At 38.1% G+C, this 22,759-nt stretch overlaps 1 protein-coding gene across 3 annotated transcripts in view; it reads right to left on the reverse strand.

Annotated features, from left to right (window-relative positions):
• Positions 1 to 271: 271 nt before the first annotated feature.
• Positions 272 to 22,759, reverse strand: part of arhgef18b (rho/rac guanine nucleotide exchange factor (GEF) 18b) — a 52,963-nt gene continuing 30,475 nt past the window's right edge. For 2 of the 3 annotated variants that reach the window (XM_032571319.1, XM_032571317.1), the window contains exons 15-32: positions 22,496 to 22,746; positions 21,524 to 21,649; positions 21,290 to 21,407; positions 20,937 to 21,191; positions 20,773 to 20,849; positions 20,364 to 20,542; positions 20,090 to 20,163; positions 19,514 to 19,699; positions 19,216 to 19,362; positions 18,997 to 19,112; positions 18,087 to 18,155; positions 17,860 to 17,907; positions 16,530 to 16,811; positions 16,276 to 16,425; positions 9,198 to 9,275; positions 8,724 to 9,081; positions 7,221 to 7,349; positions 272 to 5,011 (exon numbers count right to left, since the gene is read on the reverse strand). In XM_032571319.1, coding sequence (XP_032427210.1) covers positions 4,725 to 5,011; positions 7,221 to 7,349; positions 8,724 to 9,081; positions 9,198 to 9,275; positions 16,276 to 16,425; positions 16,530 to 16,811; positions 17,860 to 17,907; positions 18,087 to 18,155; positions 18,997 to 19,112; positions 19,216 to 19,362; positions 19,514 to 19,699; positions 20,090 to 20,163; positions 20,364 to 20,542; positions 20,773 to 20,849; positions 20,937 to 21,191; positions 21,290 to 21,407; positions 21,524 to 21,649; positions 22,496 to 22,746 — 2,930 coding nt within the window. In that variant the 3' untranslated portion in view covers positions 272 to 4,724. The remainder of the gene's footprint in view (positions 5,012 to 7,220; positions 7,350 to 8,723; positions 9,082 to 9,197; positions 9,276 to 16,275; positions 16,426 to 16,529; positions 16,812 to 17,859; positions 17,908 to 18,086; positions 18,156 to 18,996; positions 19,113 to 19,215; positions 19,363 to 19,513; positions 19,700 to 20,089; positions 20,164 to 20,363; positions 20,543 to 20,772; positions 20,850 to 20,936; positions 21,192 to 21,289; positions 21,408 to 21,523; positions 21,650 to 22,495; positions 22,747 to 22,759) is intronic. The other variant, XM_032571318.1, reaches the window with a different exon arrangement.

Here is a 22,759-nt window from a genome sequence, read left to right on the forward strand (position 1 = left end):
TGTAGAATGAACTTTTCCAACCTCCTGTAGCAGCTAGCTATGCACAGGAACAAGTCAACATCTGGTTTCAGCCATTTAATTTTGTCCTCTATAACAACGGAGCAGGCGACATTTTGTTAGCATCTTTGATTATCAGAAAATAAGAAAATGCAACAAGCTGGTTGTGTGAAGGAAAAGTTGAGGTAAGCTGTTCGTAACCTTCAGTAACCACAAGAGGGTGCTCTAACCCTACATTACCTCTGATTAATAAAAATAATTCAGACAAAAATAATCATTTTGAGATTTTTATTACTAGGTCTCTCTAAGGCAGCGGTTTGTGCTCTAATGTGGCGCAGTGAATAAGATAAAGAAAAAAAAGAAAAGTACAAAAATCTGTTTTTTTAGCCGTGTGCTACGGATGTCATAAGTGTCGGTACAAACAAGTTTACATAAAACAGACATTATAATCATTTGTTTTCCTCTTCAAGTATGCTACTATCCAAAGTGACTAGTGTAAAATTGGCAGAGGAAATAAAATATTTTTGCGTGTTTATTTACATATTACAGGTCCAACAAGTGTGCATAAAATGCTTCTTCTGCTTTGTAGCACACACACAGAGACAAAAACACACATGTACACACAGTGGCACGACTGACCACATTCTGAAATATACAACAATCAAGTACACCAAGCGTCCGAGTGCAGCGCTGCAACGTTTAAGACTTCATTTGATCAGAACAGTGGAACCTGCTGAGGATTGACGCAAAACTCTGGAGCAAAGCTAAAGTGCTCTTACACAAGTTCTTCCATCTGCTGCAGAGTTATGACCGTAGCCTGGAGTGAGCGACTACATGAAACGTCTATAGGCAAACATCTACTAACAGCATGCCGCATTATAGTTTAGGTCAAAGCCAGAGTTCCGGGCACAAGGCATGGGCAGGTTTCTGCTATCGCTGCTATATAAAGTTAGGCTTTAAAAAAAAAAGAAGCTACAATTTGACGTCGTACCTTAAAATCCTTTCAATGAGATTCCAGAAAAAGTGCTGGAGTGATGGTGTTTTCTCAAGCTGTAAAGAGCAGCCCCGTCACTAACAGGCCTGGATGGAAACTGAGCGCCACCTATCACTTATTACGGTAATGCTGTTTTAAACTACAGTTGTGAAGCTACAAGCAGACTGGCTACCTGAGCAGATAGCCTGACTAAGCAGCCAATTTCAGCTGGTAATGTTTGTTTTACTCTATAAAGAGGAGTAATTTGTAGTATTTGAATGTAATTTGCATTTGGAAACCAATATGGTGATTGTTCTATATCAGAGGTCTGCAACCTTTACACACTAAGGAGTCGTTTATGCCCTTCAGCCAGCTATATAAAACTCTAGGGTCGCAAATGTCTCAGAACCTTTGGTGAAAGGACAACTTAATTTTTAAATATCTGCTATAAGAAAATTAGTGGTCATTTTTAAAGAACCACCATCTTGTTTCTGGCTTTAGGTTTGAAAACAAAGAAAAACTTTAAAACATTTACAAAAATTGGATTGATATATTTTCTTAGGTGGCATGTTGATGTTTGTAAAAAAAAAAAAAATGAGGCAAATAAAAACAAAACCGTTTCCACCATAATGATGAGTAAATAATAAATATTTGTTGTGGAAATTCAATGAAGAATTTATTCCATGGAAAAAAAACTACTTAAAACTTGTTAAAATCTGCATTTTTCATATCTATATTAAAAATATGGTTCTGCACTGTTTTAGCCATTATGGAAGGACTAAAGAGCCACTGTTGACTGTGGAGGTGCAAGTTGCAACTCCTGTCCAATATGTTGCTTATAAAGCCAGTAAATGTTCTAGATTATTGTAGCAACAACAGAAACAGCTGTTGCACTTCTGTTTTAAATACCAGAAATTAAACCTTAAAACATAAAGCATGCCAACCCATGCCTACTGATCCCACCGACATTCAACTGGTTCATCATCATCATCATCATGTCTACAGTGTAGATGAGGAGTGATCTGTAGAGGAAGCGTACGCTTTCCAAAAAACAGACCCAATGCAGGATGTGAGCTGGACTACAAGATGTTGTAAACAATTGCTACGGACACTCCCTGAAGAATTTTCTTTTATAGGCAAGTAAATAAACCTTGTGGATAACCACAGAACGAGCACGGTGTCTTCAATCCTCTGTGCGTGTGCACAGAGAGGAACAGAGGCAGCCGCATGTGTCTTTGGTTCAAACCACTAAAAAAAACAAAAAAAGAGCAGACAATTATATTTTTAACTGATGCATAATCTTGGTGAAACCTCAATCATAAGTCGTACCAGAGAGCCAACAGGCAGCGGACATCGAGTTTAGTTCGGACAACAAAAACAAGTGAGGAGAGAAAAATAAAATGCCTTCAATTTCAGTTAAATTACAGCAACATGTGATTATGGTTTTATCGACAGACGAGAGCGTCCACAGGTGTACCGTACTGAGCATACACAGAAGCCTGTGCGTGGGTGTGTGTAAAGTGTACACAGAAACAGACTTCCGCTGGATTTTCACAACCTGATTCACGACAAATGAACAAATGAAGCAACAGGAGGGCAGCTAATGCTGTAGGTCACATAAACTATGTACAAAAATATACAGGATATAAAATAAGCCGCTCCGGGTCACCCTACTGAGCTTGGTCTCTGTCTGCGAAGAGTAAAAAAAAAAAAAAAAAAGAAAAATGGAAAGCTCCACATTTTCTCCTCAAGACATTTGTACATCTTTTAACATTCACAATCCTTCAAATGAAATACTATCAAACGTGAAACAGAGTCCAGTGAAACAAACTCAAAACAGTTTCGTGCATTAACTTTGAAATTGATAGTCAGCTGCAAAATACAAACTTTAGGTCTCCTTTTACTGCTCTGGTTTCGATTTACACGAGTAATGAGGGAGGAGAAACTCCTAAAACTTAGGCAGCCATTGCTATTTCTTCTTTTAAAATGAGTTCTCCAAACGCACTCCAGAATAGAGATGCACCCAGCAGCGGGCTGGTGATCTGCCTTAACCAGTGATCAGTTTGATGTTTGAGTTTCCAACCAGCAGAAAACTTCACGCATGAAAAGCGACCAGGTTGTCTTGACGACAACACTTCAGTGTGAACGCAGCTAACGAGTGAAGACGACTGAGTTTTGGTCCCACTTAGGTGATTAAAAATGAATCAGAGGAAGCACAGAGAGGCTAGTCAAAAGAAAACATGTTCAGACATGCCTACGGTAGAAGAATCATAGGGCTCAAGGAAGTGTATTTTATGCTTTTGAGCTTTTAACCAGGTTGGCTGTTAAAGGTTGGATTAATGTTGGCAGCCTTTCAGAAATTTTAACTAATGGAAGGACCTAAATACCTAGAGATGCATAATAACCTATAATATAGAATGATAAGATTGTTTAAAATGTAAACTCCATGATCATTTTGTCTGAAACAGAAAAATCTTGTTTTACATCAACATTAAATCTGCTTCCTTTATGTCAAAAAGCCAGAAAAAGATATTCCTCTTGAAATCTGAGTAGAGATAAACAATATGAGCACATCAAGCTTTAAAAAAAAAAAATCAGATTGGAAATTAGCCTCCAACTCACGATCAGAGCATCTGTACTATGAAGGGAACCGTCTGATGGCTCATCCTCTGATTCTGAAGTTTGTTTTTAAAGTCCAGCATGCAGACACAGCTCACAGCGAACTCAACAAACAGACTCAGTCTTTACCTGCAACACGTCGAAAATAACTGGGAACAGAACGTCTTTTAACCGAACCGTTTCTTTACTTTTTACTTTCTTCATCCTCTGTGAAACAAAGTAAAGGGAAATTTCAAATTTGTTTTGCTATTTTGCCACTTATACAAGCACAATTCTGGAAGTCATTTTGACCAAACAAGATTGGCAGATTAGCGTTATGAAAACAAAGAAAAAACTCTCCAACTCTTCTAAGGAAAGTGTGTCCTTTGAGTCTCACTTAATATTTTTACACATATTACTAAAAAAACAAGCCCTCCTTTTGCTGAAATAAAAGGTTGGTTAACTTTCTAAACCAGCAACAAGACTGGTGGTGTTGTTACAACATTTTCTTTTTTTTTTTTTGAAAGAAGCACATTTAAGACAAGTACCAAAAAATGCAATAAAGCTTTACAATCATAGAAGCTGTACAATCAACTTTTTACAACGTATTCCTCAGGAAATGTTCCTTCATTATTTTGGAAAGGAGTTTTTTTTTTTGTTTTGCTTTGTTTTTTTTACAGTGTGCAGATGAAACTTCAAGCAGAGTTTTTTTGATCACTTCTGAGGAAAAGCTTCATGATGGTCCAGGACCAGCAGGAGAAAGCGGTAAATATCCTTCACTGAACGTTTTGCTTCTCACAAACTGAAACTTGAACAAACCGAACTTCTTTTAGATAAAAATAAAAACGATCCTTCACCGTTCTCCTTTCAGTCAGATCCTGTTCAGAAATGTGTTTTGTGTCTTTGGATTAAAAATACTTAATTAAAATAATAATAAATCAACGCTGGACTCATTTGTTTGAGGACACCTTTGTACCCCATACTTGTAAGTATATATACCTAAAAATTAAATAAAATATTAGAGGCAGCTTGGATAAAAATGTGAATTAGCAAAACGCTATCAAATAAAAAGTTGGGGACATTTCTCCACGCGAGCCTCGGCAATAAGTTGTGGTCAGACTGGGGGTCAGTGATTACTCATGGGGCAGCTGGAGCTTTAAAAAAATATGACATCCTCCTTGTTGAGGTCCTCAGCAGGGAGGTTGTAGGGCGGCGTCACGCTGAGGCCATGAACGTTCAGCGAGGCGTTGGCCTGTGCGATTTGGCTGAGGCTGTGCGGCTGCAGGTGGGGCTGGAACGGGAGGGAGTCGGCGCTCTGGGAGTGGAGGTGGTGAACGGAGGCGGGAGGATGGGGCTGCACGCCCTGCATGGGGGGCTTCTGGGTGGAGCTGGTGGAGGAGGTGGGCTGTGCGTCTAATCCAGTCTGCTCTGGACTCAGCTGATCTGAAAACACCAGCAGGAAACAAAGGGTTAATCCAGAAATCATGAACAGCAGTATGTTTGCAATATTTCGAGCTGGTAAGAACTGGTAAAGGGGGCAGATTTGGACTATTTTCCCCTCAGTTAAACATAGACATATTTGGTATCCATGGAAACGCCAGAGTCTTGGCTAGAAGCTGATAAAAACCATTTGAGTGGAGCAGGAAGCTTTTGAGTTTATTACCAAGAGCTGCAGGACAAACATCAGTGACTAGGAACCTACATCAAAGAGACACGTATGGAGTTCTGGTTGTGCCAAAAATAATATATTTTGGTGGTTTATACATTTTATACAGTAATATGTGTATAAATTTGTAGCAATGTATATTTTTTAAATTTGATTCTTAAAAGACACACTTCAAATATAAATTTCTTATTGTTTTACAATATTTGAATAAAAAAATAAATGATCAAAAAAGGCAAAAATAAGTTTAGTAAGTTGAATAAATAGAAACACAGGAAACTCCCAGTTTTGTAGATGGTGCCGGCCTACGCCAAAGGCAAAACACCAAGGTATTTTATTTTACTAAAACGTCTTTAAATTCGCTTTAGTTTAGCTACATCACTCTTTGCACAGGTAATGTACAGGTGGATCTACGGTTTCCAAAAGTTTGTAGCCTCATTTATGACATTTCTAAAAGGTTTATATGCTGTGTATGCAAAAACAATCTGGTGAGGGACAAATAAAAAAATGTAAAAATCCACATTATTTTATGTTCCATCCTCAATTTCGCTGAAACTGCAGAAGCTGCTGTGATATTTACATTTCTGATGGAGTGCCCAAGTGCTAGCTTTATTTTCAATAGCAAGATTAATGACATACCGTTTGTAATTGCTGAAGTCATTTTAAACCCTTCAGAAAACCCTGTGTGGCCTACTTAGCCCTAACTGAACTGAATCACATGAGATCCTCCCAGTGATTTTTGTTCTAAGTGATTGTGAGAGAGCAGGATTAAAACGTGTGTGTGTGAACAGAAGAGCTGGGTATTTATCAAAAGGAAGGATGAGAAACTGATGGGTGTTTACACAGGGCGAGGCCGGCATGAGGGTGAGCTTTTCAGAGGAATGCCACAGGGTGGGGTCCCACTTGTCCAGGTGAACAATCAGGTTTGTGTCCGTGAGAACCAACTTCAAAGTTCAAACGTGTGCAGCAGAAAAATGCGGCTTAGTAGTCAGCTCAGTTTTGGGTCATGCTCGAGAATGTTTGCAGATCTGTTTGTCATTCTTAACACGAGACGATTAATTGCTCATTATTGGTGAGTCAACCATAAAAATAATATTGCACAAAATTGGAAGAGAATGTTAGTTTCAATTCTCTATTGTGTCTTTAGATGACATCTTCATTTTGTTGTGACGCTTCCTTTATTTAAAAGAAAAATAGAATCAAAGTAAAACAACGACGTAATAAATTATTAAAAATGGTTTGTACACTTTTCACACAAATATTCAAGCATTTTCAAGGTACGTTTTGAAACATGCCCAGCGCCACACTTTGGAGATAAAAAAAAAGTATTAATGAACTAAAGAAAACTGTTTGAATTCACTGCTGTTATTAGTAAATACTTTATGATAGTATTTTATATTCTATATCTAGGGATGAGTTAAACTAAAAATATAACAAACTGTTATGTTTATTCTCCTGACTGGTCAGAGAGTTACAAAAAATCTAAAAAAGATATTCTCACCAAGCTTTCTGACAGAGAGAAAAAAATGTTTTTTTTTTATTCTCTTTAAATATCTGGTTTCAATTATAAATAGTGCTGGGCACAATTAGGCTTTTAATCAAATGTTGGATTGCACTTTATTACCAAAGTGTGCAGTTTTAATATCAAGTCCTTTTAAGGACTCTATACAGAAATCAAGCACTTTCCAAACCTTCAAAACACCTAATAGAAAATCAAGCATTTTTCAAGAATTTCAAGCACCTCTATGAACCTTGTAAAAAGAAGAAGAAAATAAAGAAAGTCAGATTATACAAAAGCAGCCACAAAAAACTATAAACATACAAGGTGTGGTATGGAAAACGCGATTTCTGCCACCTTAAAATTCAACACACAATTATCTACCACACACGCAGTTTCATAAATCACACGTGGATCTTGTCAGATGATAATTTCTTTGGCAAATTTTGATAAATGAGGTGCAGTGAAGATGTGTTTATCTGGACAGGTACCTGAGTGGTGAAGCAGGGAGTGAGACTGGAGGGGCTGCTGATGGGGGCTGAAGGAGCGTTTTTCCTTCAGGACGTTGTCGTCTCTAGCAGACAGTTTCAGGGGGAGCATCTGCTTCATGTCCACCGAGGCTAAGAGGAGGACGTCCAAAATGGAGAGACAAAAGAGACAGAGGGTTGGCAGATTGCAGTGTTAGGTGTGTGGAGCAGTGAAGCTTCCCACAGGGAATAAATTAATAATTTTGAGGGTAAAACCAAATATATAGTGCTCTAACAGGCTTAAGGAATGCGTAAAAATTAATAAAACAATCTAATGATGCGTTTTACAAAAGTTGTAGTTCTATAATTATTGTGGGAATCATAACTACTTAAAGTAAAAAGGAGGAGGAAATGTCTTATAGGCTCTAAATATGTCTCAATACAAGTGCAGACATGCAGAGAGGAATCTCAAAACATTCTTTTTCGCATAATTTGGAATTATTTCAAAAAGAGCAACTCAAAACTTGTTTCCTTCTGAGATAAGCATCTACATCTCCCACAGGCTGACAGCTGCAACAGTGTCACTGCTGGTGTCTGCTTCTGAACACTCAACAACGTTGTTAGGAGGACATGTTACCTGCTGCTCTAATTTCACACGTTGACTCCCACTTATAAATTAGGAGCCTTCTGAAAGTAGATGGTTAAACTGGATTTAACTCGGTGATATCAAAGTAAAGAGGGCTGAATACAAATGCATGCCTTTCAGATTTATATAAATATATATTATGCTGGACTATCACACACTGTCCCATTAAACACTGAGGTTTGTTTCCAAATAAACTGCATGATCAATTAAAAAAAACACAAGGAGTCTTTAGTCTGGTGCATTGGTCTCAACTTGCCCTTTTTTAAGGATAATTTTCAGCATTCATTTTTATTTGTTGTTTCAAGTGTCTTGCTGATTTATTTTTTTTATATTTAAAATGTCTTCCAGATCCAGAGTGATATGTTCATTAGAAATTTAAGTTCATGCTTGCATTATTATATGACTTGAAAATGGTCTCAAAACAACAATATTATTGTGTATCGCAATAATTACTGGGACAATTTATCGTCCAGAAAAATCTGTTATTGTGACAGGCGTGGAAAAAATATTATTTCCAAGCACTGTTCAGGTGAAATCACTCAATCAGGTTTATTCATATATCGTGCACAATACAGAGAGCTTGTAGGACAATCAGTAATGAAGCAGGTCTGGATGAAAGCTCTGCCAGGCAGAGACAACACATGAGTTTTACACAAAGGGAAAAGGGATCCTAAGCATGGGAAACAGACTGGTTCCCATGCAGCTTTGAAAAACAACGTCCAACCTTGTACATGTAACCAAAATAGTTTAACTTGGTGGGAATATACTGGAACTTAGAATAAACATATAGCAATACAACTAGCAGGTGTGACCTTACTTTAATTTTTCCACTACATAATAAAAAGAATAAATACTGTAAATGGAAATCATTGGTTGCTTACCAGAGCTGTCGGTGCGATGTGACGCTTTTCCACTTTTGCTCCCTTTCCCTTTGCCGCTGTTGATCGCTGCCAGTTTGGTGGGGATCTGCTGCTGCACCCCGACCGGTTTGTGCTGCTGGTTGGTGGTGCTGAAGAGGTGCAGCGGCACCTCCGTCTTCTGCGGGAGAGGAAGTGTCGAGGAGCTGGTGTCCCGCCGGAGCATGATCTCGGGCCGCTCGGGGTAGTCGGCCTGTGCCACCGAGAGGCTTCCCCGCACCAGGGGCTTCTGGGAGTGGGGCAACTCGGCGACACCGGTGGAGCTGCTGAGACCGGAGGATGAGATGAGATCCCCATTCAGACTGCCAGACATCGGAGCCACCTTAGAGCGAAAGAGGAGACAGTAGGTCAATCGCTAAGAAACAGCTTGAATGGGGTTAAAAGTCAGCATACCAGTTCAAAGGATGTGCTACTGATCTCTGCACTGAAATTATTTACATTTGTGGTTTGATTCAGCTGATGAGAAACATCCTGCTGGCTAGTTGTGTGTGTGCGGGCGCGTGCTTTGTAAACACTCTGAAACACAAGAAAACAGCTTCTTCAGTCTGCAGAAGACAGAGGCTATAAATCAGCAGCGTGAAGCAGCACCATCACAGAGATCTATTTACTTCTCCGTATTTATAAGCCAAGGAGGAAATGAGAAACACATTCAACGCCTGCGTTCTGCAGAGGAGTCAGTTTAACAAAGGCTCTAAAGTAAAAACGCACAAAGACCATGAACGTGTGCCCCCGCAGAAACACACACACACAAGCACATGAAATGAGAAACATAAAACCACTAATGGTCCCTGTGCACATAAAGGCGTGTCCAACAAAACAGACAGGACTTCAGGACAAGCAGGGCAACAGAAACAGCTCTCATGACATCAGAGGACGAAACACACAGGCTGCATTGTTTGCAAAATTACAAGAAAGAACTAAAGACGATGTGAAGATCAAGTCAAACAGGAAGATTTCAGCATCAGAGAGCCTCCTTCAGTGTTTGTGTTACTAATCCAGCATCTTAAGTTACAAGAACCATAAAAAGCCTCCAATAGGTGCCATTAAAGAGAATTAAGAGAGCAATCAAACAGGTCATTCCTTGCAAAACACTGTGGTTTTCCAACGCTGCCCCAGGATGTTTATTTTACTTTAAGCAAAGGCATCAAAAGCTAAAAAAAAATAAACATTTCTTATGATGGTGCCTTGCAGATAGATGTGTCAGGGGGAATGTGGTCTAAGCCAAGCAGCTTGAAGACCCAGGAAACCAGCATCCATCCAAGGGTTTTAAAGATCTCTGTGACTGTTCTCACCAGCATCTCTGTTCTGTAGCACACAGCTATCCGACCTCCCAGGTCTCTGTCATCATGACAGCTAAGATATGTTGCACAATCTAAGTTCAATTAAAAAAATTTCTGCGTATTTTAGAAATACTGAAAATACCAACTCAACTGAAAATGGCTGCAAACAGATGAGCAATTATACAACTGTGCATCTTTGAAAAGCAGAAGTGGAGCCTACCGCACAACCAACAGGAATGCAGCAAGTATTATAAAATTACTGTTATAAAAAGGACTTCTGATTGTGATCTGGCTCTATATAGAGAGTTGATTTAGCTTTCTCGGGGTGGATCCTGCTGCGGGGCGTCGCCATGACAAAATGGTAAGGGAAACACTTGTTTAGGTTTAAATGGGGAATCTCTCCATCTGCTCTGTTCAGTATGGCCTCCACCTGGAACATAATTGATGATCTTAAACGCTATGTTTCCTCCAGCTGTAACTGGAATAACTCGAGTAAAACAGAAGCCTTAGTGTGGGAAAAGTATCCTTCACCCCTTCCCTGACCCTGAACTCCATCATTTTCTCTTCTTTCAGCCCTCACTCATCATGACATACAGATGTTTGATTGTTCCTAGAACAAGGCAAACAGCTTTAATGACATAAACGGATATCCAGGTAGCGAAACATGAAGAGACCACATGGCACAAGGAGTTCTGACTGACAGGTCGTAAACGGGACTGAACGCCTTCCAGAGGGATTGGATGATGGCAGGTTTGGACTGGCTAATTACACAATGTCTCGGCCTGAAGGTTTCCTGAATTCTCATAAATCAAGCACATCCTTACTGACAATGCACAATATACTTTCTTGTGGAAAATTAACATCTTAAACGATCTTGGATCTACTTCCACACAAGCTCCAGACCTAAATCTTACCTAAACTTGATTGTAAGATGTGGTGTGTGTGTGTGTGTGTGTGTGCACATAAAAGTTTGAATTTTTATTCATTTTTCAGCCAGGCATCTGCAGCTTTGATCTGAATTTAATCAAATCATCTAATCCTAAAGTTTAATAATACAAGTATTAATTTAAAAAACTACATTATGATTCTGTTTAAACATCATAGCTAACAAGATTCCCCTCAACTAACTTGAAACTCTGGCTAAAAAATTTTTTTTAAAAGACAAAAAAAAGTATCTTTTTTTCCTGATCCAACAAAAACAAAATTACTAAACATCTGATCCCTGCTCCAGAACTACACTGCCTGAGGTTGACCAATTTTGCAAACAAAAATAAGCAAATAATTAAGTCTGTAGATGTGCAAAGATGGTAAAAACCTCAAATACTTGCAGCTGTAATAGCAGTGACAGGGGCATCTGCAAGTAATAACTGTTCAGCATAACTGTTAGGGTTGAAAACAAATGTAAACCACACTTTTTCAACTTTGATTTGTAAAAAAAAAAAAAAAAAAAAAAAAGAATGAACAGCATGTCTCATTTTCCATCCACTTCACAATTATGCACTGTGCTTTAATGACCGTAATATTTAGTGGAGCTTTATACCGTTTTATCTGTTGCTGTTTAAATGTCGGCTCTTGTAGCCTCATATTACCGTTTTCCTCATAAGCTTCTACTTTTTGCCAGGTCCCAGTTGAAAATCTGTCCTGTCTGGTAAAATAAAGGCTGAATAAAATAAAACATCTGTAAATATTATATTTTTGTCTAATCTAAATTCTCAACATATTGAAGTTTGTTTCTGTACCATAGCACTATATAAAACAGTGATATGAATCCTGATGCATGGCTCTTATGCGTTGAAAGAATGAATTATGCTATAAACAAAAAGTACAGCTAACAGATGGGATATGCACACAGACAGCTTCATAAAGCCTTGTGCTTTCTCCTTGTTCGTCAAGAGGAAGTGAGTCACAAGCATCTGTGTTTGTTTACAAGGCGAGGGTGACAATAAGCACAGTCTCAGGCCACTGAATTGTAACTACGTCTGCAGGCGGAGGTTGCAGATGGAGGGGGATAGTTTCCCTTTGTTCAGGGCACAAATGTGAGTCAGCGTCTTATGAGTCACTTTAGCAGATTTTTATGGTTTTGTGCTCCCACAACTTCAGCAGTTTTGTCTAAAGGCATCTTAAATGTGCGTGTAATATTTGATAGATTGTTTGGACTACTAGTAATCAGCCTAGTTTCTTCCTTTAGTACATTTACATCAATATTATTTCTTTAGACACTGAAAAGTTCAATAAATCTTAATAATGTATAATTTTATTACTTTATATTCACACAATGCCTCTATAATTAGACGTGTAAAGAACCTAATCAAGATCAAACAAGATTTAGACTGAAGGTGAAATTCTTTAGAAAAACTGACGAGCAACAACTAGCAGAGTTATTTCTCAAACATCTTGAGTAAAACGTGTGGAAAAAAAAAATCCCTCACTCTTTCATTTTTTTTACAAGGTCTAATTATAGCTCTCTAGGTTTGCTGATGAGACTTAATTTTGGGTGGGGGATATTAAATGTCAGATGATATCAGGTTGGCAAAGAGCCTGGAAGAGATCCTGTGGTTCCAGCTAATGAAAAGCTGGTTTGATGTTGTTTGAAGCAGGAGGAGGAAAAACCACGTCCAAATCTCCCAGAAGCACAGCCAAGAAATGTCCCAGAGCACAGCAAAAAGTACAGAACCACATCCGAGACATGTGCAACAAAACACACGACGGTACGAAAGTAAATGTTACGTGCAGGACGTTAAGGGGTTACAGTTATGTATTAGCATATTGCAGTTTATTCATTTGGCAAAATGCATTTTAGAAAGCACATTTAGAGCTGCTGCTTTAGCAGAACCAGATAAAAGCATAAAAATCTGATGAGATATGTGGTTTAGGAAATTTCAGAAAAAGTTTTATATAAATCAAAGTTGCAACCTGAACTTTTTAGACATTTTTGGAGAAATATCTCAAGGTAAAAACAGATGCCACTCTAATGAAGGTTCATAGATCTCAATGATACATTTCTGTCCATAAAATGCCTTCAGATTACACTTGTTGTGAATTAGCACTACATAAATAAATAGTACTGAACTAAAAAGAATTGAAAAAACACAACAGCCATTATACAACATGGCAGATTAAAAAAAAACAAAAAACAATGCTGAATGCTAAAATGAGCCTAAAACTGCAGTCAACACCAAAAAAAGGCTAGTATCAGAATCGCTGATAAAAGAGTTGGTATGCAAATAAAATCTGACCATATTTCTTCAACCTTCTTACTTGACTTAGTCTGGCCAAACACCAGACTAAGTTGAAGAGCTCCTCCCTGTTAAAATTGTTTATGTGGCAGCATTTAGTAATTTTCCAGAAGAAACCTTAGCAGTGGAAAAGCAAAAGACAAGACAGACGATTTATTAGCACTGTGAGAAAATTTCCACACACAGTGGCAAACTAATAATGCGTAAATAATGTGCCAGACCACTGACCCTAGGAAAAACTCACACTTAGTGAATTAATTACACAAAGTTTAATTACCGTAACTCACCTTAGTTTTTTAACGTAGTTTTTTACTTTTAAGGCTTAAAATTAGAACTAAAATGTATTTACATTTACATCATAATAAAAGCCCCTTTATTTCTATGCAGTACTGCAAAAAAAAATACAACAGCAGCTTCATCTAGACTCCTAGCTCTGCTGCTAACTAGTGGTTAAATAAAAAAAGTAACTAAATTAGTTTTTAACCCTGAGGTGGCTCACGGGACCCATTTGGGCTGAGGGTACATATAACTTTCAAACTATAAAAGTGTGGTGAATAGTGTGGTCATTTTAAACCTTAATACAAGTCCTGATCGAATTGTTCTATGATGATTTGAGATTCTTTAACATACAATTTTTCAATTTATGAAACTGATATTTCTAAAATAGAAAGTGTTTATTCTTATTTTTCCTTTCTCATTAACTGTGTGTCGTCTTGTCTTTTGGGTTGAATTTATGGTACCAAGCCTTCTTGGTACACAACTTGGTTATGACTGGACACTGCCAACTCACTTTGCTGTTTTGTCCTTTATGTGCAAGAATTATTTTGAGTAAACAGATTATCAAATGATTCTTGATGACAGAATCATGAGGGAGGCGGGATGGGACACCGCCACTGATGTCACTGCTCTCTTTGTTTTGGTTTGGACGGTTTGATGAAAAGATAAAACACAACTAGAAACTGAGAACAAATGAACTGAGCGATGACTAAGTGATACAAGAATCTGAACTGAACACTCAAAGTTTTTATTGGGCAAATTAACTATGACTTCTTGACAGAGCTCTGAGCACCAGGCATGAAATTACAGTGGATCATCCTGAAAACTGCTCTCCCATGAAACAGACAAACAACGACCCACATTGTTCTGTAATAAGAGTAGATGCTTGGAAGAAACCATCAGGGAAAAGAAGGTAGAAGAAAGTAAAGAAAGACTACTCTCTACATTTTCCCCATCTAAACCGCACCTTAAGAAAAATGAAATTGATGCATTGATATTGAAGCAGGCACCATTTTGGCCAAAACTGTTCAAGAGGAAAGAAGAGGAGAAGGGAAAATGTCCCCACTATGGATCCTGGTTGAAGTGTTGAAAAACACTTCCTGACTCCTGAGTGTCATGTTTTAGAAAAACGGATCAACATTCTCACATTTTCTGGTGATAATAGAAGAGGGGGATGAATTTCATCAACCCACAAACGATGGAAGATTTTACAATTTGAACGCGAGAACAGCAATTCATTTCTGTAACTGACCTGCAGGGGGCAGAAACGTCCCTGAGGTGCTGCTTTCTATCTCTGATGTAACTCACTCAAGTGGGATTCAGCTCTGCTTCAGACCACCAGCAGAGACCTGAGCCCAGCCCTGTACGATGCTACAACACCACACATAAAGAACTGTGACGTCCAAAGAAAAGTGCTAATTTTATGAAACAGAACAACAATTGTTCCTGTAGGTTTTGTTTACATATAAATAACAGGAGTTAAAAGGAAAACATATTATAAGCAGAACTATCAACAAATCATCTCAGAACAGAGGAGGGAAAGCTAGCATTAGCCCAGCAGTTCAGCAAAGAACCTCAGAAGAAAGAAAATAATGTTTACCAAAAACATTTAGTACTAACAGTACTTTAGAAATAATGATGCTTTGAATGATTTAGATTAAGTGTTGTAAGTCTGTTATGGCAGCTTTCTAAATCCAAGTGAACTCAATGTTGGGTTGAAGGTTGTCTTGAAACTCTAGTAGACAAATATCCATTGTTGATCCAAAAAATATAAAAGCAAAATAGAAAGTCACCCCGATCATTCTCATTAATACTGGTTCATTATCAAAATTTGCATTCATATAGTGAATGATCATCTTTGGATTGTTTACTTTCAAAATTAATCTGGTTCTTCTAATTACAAAATCTCTTTGTAATTAGAGAGAGGTACATTTTAAAGTCTCATTTCAATTAACCACATGATTACAAAAACGTGGTGAAAGAACTGACCAAAAACACAAAAATAATCCAAATACATTTTTTTTTAATAACTTCATGGGGCCCTAAAATGCATCTGCATTCATGATTCTTGAAAGTGTTTTAATTACATAGTCAATTATATGCATTTATTCAGAATTATAATGTGAAATATAAATTTACACCTAACATTTGTGTTTGTTCCATTAGTTGTTAGTCGTGTTTTCTGCAGAGGAATACCAGCTGTTCATTCAGGCTTTAAACAGGAAGTGAATGAATACAAAAAAGATGATGCGCTTAATCCTTCAGAGCCTTTTACCTGATATTCTGTAGGAAATATGTACAATTAGAAACGGTAATTTTGCTAATTGCTAATATAGGATACTAGAAACAGTTGAAAACTTGACTTTGTGGCTTCTTTGCTTAAATTATTAAAACCTCTTTCCTTCAGCGACTGATGTCTCTTATTCTCTCTCTCACAGTGAGAAGCTGAATCTGCTCCGAATAATTAATGACCACGTACAGCTAGATTTTGATACATGCAGTAAGCCAACTCCTTCAAAGTAAAAAGACAAACTTTCTTCCAATAACTTTCTTTCTGCATCCTTTAAAACAACCCAATCCACAAAGTGCTCTAAGAGCTTGAGTGCTTGTTAAATTGTCTATTTTTAAATATACTTCAATATAAGTATTTACATACTTTCTGACATGTCAGTAAATGTTGATATTGTCCACATGATATTAAAGTTACCATTACAGGCTTCTCACCTCAATTGTTTTCCTTTTCATCTTCTTCTGGGACTCCAGTCGCTCCTTTTCCTTTTCCACAGCTCTAGTGGACTCCCGCAGTCTCTCCAAGTCCTTCTGATACGTCTCCCTCTGCCTGTCCAATTCCTCCTTCTCCTTAGCCAGTTGCTCCTGTATTTTATAAAAACACACACTCTTTACATGCAACCCTCATGAAGCATTCAATCCCATTTAAATCTGCTCAGTATCTTTAAGGCAGCGTGTTGAACTTGTACCTCTAGTTTTCTGCACTCCTCCTCTCTTTGTTGTAGCCTGGCCTCAGTTGCCTCCACTTGCTGCCGGTGCCGCTCCCGTTCTTTCTCCCAGCGCTGCTGCTCCTGCCTGTGCTGAGACTGAAGCTTGTTCAGGTAGGCCAGCTCCTCTCTCTGCAAGGCTAAAGTCCGCTGTTTCTCCTGCTCCAAGAGCCCGTTTCCTTTGTTGCGCCCAGGCAGAGACACCCGCTCTGTTAGCGAGGCCTTCTGCAGCTCAATCTGACTGTCCTGCTGCGATACAATGGCCTGAGGATGACAGGGAGGTGCAAGTTTAACAGAAAAGGTGAATATTTCCCTCTAAGAATGCAGGATATAGTTGTGATCTGTTAAATCCATTTCAGAAAGTCAGTTAAACTGAGGAATATGTTACGTTCCTACATTTATTCAGTAGATGCTCCAAAACTTTGTAAAAAACTTAAAACCAAATGTTGTATAATATCTGCAGTATTTCAAAGTCAAAGATGTAACTAACTAAAGGTTTGATGGATGCCTATATATTAGTTAGGAGCAATAACTTTACATCCAAGTCCAGGGCTGTTTATTGGTAACCATAAGTTGTTATTTCACAATTAGGATGGCCACTTATGTTTATAGGAATCAAATGTTAATTAAAAAGCATCACTAGCAGTGCACAGCAACCAAGGTCATCACAATGCAGTGGTGACGGAAATGCAATAGATTGTTTCCATTTGATTTTTCATTTAATATCTTAACCTTATATTAAATAATATTAGAAATGCATAAGCAAAATGCAAAGACATGAATGATTTTGTCTAAAATGCAATAATACAAAATGATTTGTATTTGCTAAATGCAAGACAAATTTAAGATTTTTTTTCTAAAAGTTTACAAAAATACACAATATGAAATATTTTCTTCATATTTTGGAGCAATGGCTTTAAGATGTATCTAAAAATTAAGATCCATCTTTTTATGTTACTACTGGAGAAAAGGTTTGTTCCTCCTTCAAGTGTTTGAGGTATTGCGCCAACATACATCCATAGATTTGCTTCTAAATAACCAAACTGAGGCTTAAAGAGATATATCATCATTTCCAAAATTGCTTAAAAGATACAAAGTTATACGTCTAAATTTAAAGTAGAAGAACTATTCTAGCATTTAGTCAACGGAAATCATTTTGGTAATCATAACGGATCTGATACAGGAAAATATTAGCCTGAAACACTAAGAAAACCTTTTTATAGGTTACATAAATATCTGATTTCAACTGAACTATACTTCTTATTTAGATTTGGACACATTTAAGAGTCAAAGTGTGTAGAGAGAATATTACCTGCAGGCTATAAAGTCTCTGGGAGAGCATCAACACTTTGTCAAAGAACTAAAATAGATAAAAACAAACACACACAAAAAAACAGAAAGTTATAAAACAAAACTAATTTCACCAAAATGTTCTCACAATTTTCTGGTTTTATAAAGTATTTTATCATATAAAGGCATTGTTCAAATAAGAAATAAGAAAAATAAAAATCCAGCAGTTCAGATCTAGAAAAAGATCACCTCAGCTTCGGGGAAAGAGTTGGACCAGATCCGGTTCCAACTCGGAGGAGAGGAGCAGCTCTGATCCACCTGACACAGAAAGGAAATAAAAAAAAAGGCCCGATGCTGTGAAAAGTATTTTTTATTTTCTAAAAGACTCATTACTATGTAGCTCATGGAGATGCAAATACATCAAAGTAGAAAAATCTAATAAGGCGTTCTTCATGTTATGATTTAAACTGCTTAATTTGGTCATAATAACGGGTTCATGAGTTCCACCCATAACCATCTGTTGTGTCAGCACTCGAATGCAGTGGAATTAAATATGAAAGCAGAAGTAGTGTTTACATTCTGTGGTCTAAATCATTCATTCAGGTTCATGCGAGTTAGACGGGCAATGAGCTGAACTCCTGCTGAATTATGGAAGATAGAACACCACCTACGATTCTTTCTTTATAATAAAAATCTTAGATTTGAGCATTAAGTTGTGTAAGAAAGATGAGCCCTTTTAGCGCTTCTATTAATGACTGTAGCAGTGTTGATGTTCAGGTTAAATAGTAATTAAAAGTTATTAAAAAGGCAACATTATTTAGTGGAGTGGAGATCAAATATTTGTCTGGATTATTTCCATCTCTGTTGGCTTGGCTTTTGTTCCACAAACAGAGCTCCAGTCACCAACACGTGGCTATATTTTGACTGGCTAATTCTTCTCAAGAACCAGGATTAACTGAATGTTCCCAGGATGATGTTGATCAAGATTTTATCTATTCATAAAAAACACGGAGAGACCTGCAATATACAATATTCCAGAAAATATGAGAAAAAGAAAACTTTCCAGATGATTTGGTTTGCATTTCTTATTATCTAGAGGAAAGAACGAGACTGATGCATTTCAAAACACCTTGTGTGTGTGAACTTGTTTAGCCCCTACCGTCTGTTCCAGGGTGTGGCTTCCACGGAGGCCTTTGAGCTGAGGGTCGGAGCTGGCTCTTTGGCTCCTGTCTCTGTTCCTGGACTCGCCAGAGAAGCTCTTCTTCACGCTGCCATCTGGCATAGACACAAACACATGTCGATTCGCGGCGATGGAAACATTTATCTGATTTTATTTAGAGGTAAAGATTGATTAAAGTGAAGGCAGTCCTGGACTCACTCTTAGAGAGGATGACCGGACTGCTGTCATAGCCTCCAAAAGTCCCCGCTCTCCTGGGCAGAACCCCAGAACTGCTCCCGTCCTCCGTCTGTGTTGCCTGAGCCTCTTCCTTCACGCCAGCCTGCAACAAGTTCTGCAGATTCTCCACTAAAGTTTAACAGAAGGTAAGAAAACAAAGAACCTTAGATATGCGATGACATAAATGTAAAAGCAAGTGTGAACAAAATGGTGCTTTACTTTTGCACAGTGCAAGAGAAAGTTTTTCTGATTTTATCCACGATGTGCAGCATCATCCTACCTTCAGTGATGGCTCCTTTGAGCAGCACCTCCCCCTGCTGGAGGTCCGAGGCGTCGCTCCGGAGCAGCAGCTTTGAGCGAGAAGCCGTGTCCTCCAGACCGGCCACGGACTCTGCCATCTCTGCGAACAGCTGCAGTTTCTCCGTGAGAGCCTGAGCAATCACTGCATCCCTCTGGCTCAGACGCTCTACAGGCCGAAACATGACACAGAATTAGAGTCAGCAGTCAAAAAATGAGAAAAATATGAGTATTCGTAGAGCTGCTTGTGAAAATATTAATGTTGGAGGTGAATTGATAGCTTATATATATCTACTTTCACATGAGAAGACTTAGATTTTAAAATATTTTGTCTAATATTGCAGTTTTTATTGGAACTTATTCCCACTGCATGACCTTCAAAAAATTTATTTTTTTTAATTATAAGTCGGCTCATCAAAATGTAAAGTCTTTTCAGCAAAAATGCATGCAAGTATAAACTGCTAAGATTCTCTATCAATAAACTAAATCGCTAAATGTTTCAATGTGGCACATCAGCACTTCCTTGTGGACATAAATGTAATTTGTGATCAGGAGTTACCTTGAAATTCTCGAAGCCTTGCAGCTCGAGCTTCCTCTTCCTCGCTGAACAGCCTCTCCTCTGAGTGAGGGCAGCTAACCGAGCGAGGGAGGGGGAGAGACACAAAGACCAGTCAATAAAATGCATTGAAGGGTCAACAAGACACCAAGATGCAATTAGTTTTATTCAACACTTGTTACATTGTCAAACTATTTAGTAATTTTTTCGAAATCAGCTTTCAGATAATTTTTTGACCATAATTGTGTTTGTACGTTCCCTGTAAAACGCCAGTTACCTCTCGACTGCTTGCCGTATGTATGTCATCCAAGAGTTTCGCTCCTCTTTGGAGGCGGTGTGGATCTCGTACATCTCTGGCTCGTTTGAGGAGGCGCAAATGAGAAACATGGCCTTCTCCTCATGGGCCACCTCCCTGACTATCAGCTTTTGGAGAGAAATCACTGAAGGCTTGTTATCCTGAAAGTATTTAAGACAAAGAGGGCAAAAAAAAGAGAAGAAAAAACATGAAGAAAATAGAAAAATAAATTCTTTAAGCAACATTTTGACCATGAGTTAACAGGTCAAAATCCACAAAAAATTGGTTTGAAATTATTAAAGGCTCATAAGAGCATCACATTTATGCTCATATTGGGTTTATTAAAACTTTCTCTAGAACTATAACTGAGAAATGATCAAAAATCACTCACTACTGTGGCAAAAACGTATCTCTGATCCTTCTCTTGAAGTAAAAGCAGCACATCTGACAGCAGAACAGCCAGGATATCTGAAAGTAAAGAAAGCAAGAACATCAAGAACATTACTCATTTTCTGAATACATCTGCAATGATCATTTTATAGATGTGAATGTTACCTTTGAGTCTGCCAGAGGCAGCTTTCCAGCTGACGGTTCCCTCATGCAGCAGCCACCTCCTGCCCTGAGCCAGGTCCTCCCTACGAAACACCCGGTCATCCTTTATCTTTCCCTGCGTCTTCGGCTCCATCTTGCTGTGAATATCTCGGAGTCGAGACTCCTTCTCATGCAGGTTTACCAGGGTGTCCACCTCTTTGATGGTGTCTTTGATCAGACTCAGAGCCCGAGTCAGATCTTGGTGCTCCTCTGTGTTCGCTAGAGGCAGAAAGACAGAGATTTCAATATGTAAACAACCACTATTTTTTAGTTAAGGTACACTAGGATGGTAATTGGTATTAATTTTGCAGCTGAACCTTCAGTGTTGTGAAGGATGCGCTCCACCAGGACCGGGTACTTGGTAATCCTCTGCGTTACCAGCAAAATACACTCCGTCACTCCTAACCTCCGTACAATGGATAAGTTGCTGATTTTCTGGAAAAAACAAACAAAACAAAGAAACATTAACCTTTCACCAGCCTACACAAGTAATCAAAAGTGAAATGACTCTAAACATACGATAATTAAAATGCTACAGTATCATAACTTACCCTTATGAGGTTCTGAAACCTTCTATTGTTTTGCAGCATCTCTTTGTACAAGCTGACAGCTTCAGTGTGATGGCTGCAGAAATCTCCATAGCAGTTCTTCATCCTCTCTCCTATTTCACCTGAGAACTGGAGAACAAACAAACTCATCGTCAGCAGCAGCGTAATAATGCACAGCTAAACAAAACTAGGGCTGCAGCTAACTATTATGTTAATAATCAATTATTCCAACAATTAGTCAGATAAAAAAGATTGGCACATTCTGTAGATTTTTCTTTTAACCAATTAAGCTTTTTTATACAAAAACATTGAAAAATGCAAATAAATGTAATTCCTTTTTCTAAATAAGAAAATAAAACATTTTACTGTCTAAAATGTAATTACATAGCAATGATGCATCTGCTGCTATAAGAATACAAAATAAATACTGAAATACAAAATAAATACTGAAATAATCTCTTTCTGCTTCAGTAGTGTAGGGCTGTTACGCTGGTCACTTTTTAAATTAACCATTTAATAATTAGATAGAAAGAGGTGCTTAACATAATTGTATTAATTCTGTTATTAAGCTAAAACTGTCATAGCTAAAACTATGATACTTGAGAAATTTGGGGTAGAATATATTAAAGACAAACAAGATTTTTCATCTAAAATGCCATATATATATATATATATATATACACATGTTTTTTCAGTAAATTGCCTTTTTTGAGTCTGTAAACTCCAGTTAAGGATTATTTTATTATTACATAAGTTGATTCATCATGATTAATTGTTTCAGCTCTAAGAAAAACAAATAAAACTGTACCACATGCTGAACCTGCCTCACTTATGAGATTAAATACATCTGAGGAAATCTACTACAGTAAAGGGAGAATGCTGCAGTAAGTACAGGATGACTGCAGTGGAGAAACGTCTTCACAGATGACTGATGGTCTCCTTTAGCTGTATAACCACTGTGCATCTGCTCCATACCTGAGCGATTAAGATGTCTGCCACTCTATTGATAGTGTAGTTCCTGTCGCTGGGTGAGACGAGGTTTTCTCGCCGCCGCTCTCTGAGACATGACAGGAAATGTGTGTGAAGGTCGAGGAGGTTTTCCAGGCGGGGGAAAAGGCAGTCCAGTCTGCCTGAGTCCATCTGCAGGTTCTCCTTCATCTCTCGGATGTACACACGCAGCATTATCTTGAGTGTTCTCACATGGTGCATCTCCGTCTGCATTAGCTCTACAGAACAACG

The sequence above is a fragment of the Xiphophorus hellerii genome, chromosome 9 (assembly GCF_003331165.1).
Source record: "Xiphophorus hellerii strain 12219 chromosome 9, Xiphophorus_hellerii-4.1, whole genome shotgun sequence".
NCBI classification, from domain to species: domain Eukaryota; kingdom Metazoa; phylum Chordata; class Actinopteri; order Cyprinodontiformes; family Poeciliidae; genus Xiphophorus; species Xiphophorus hellerii.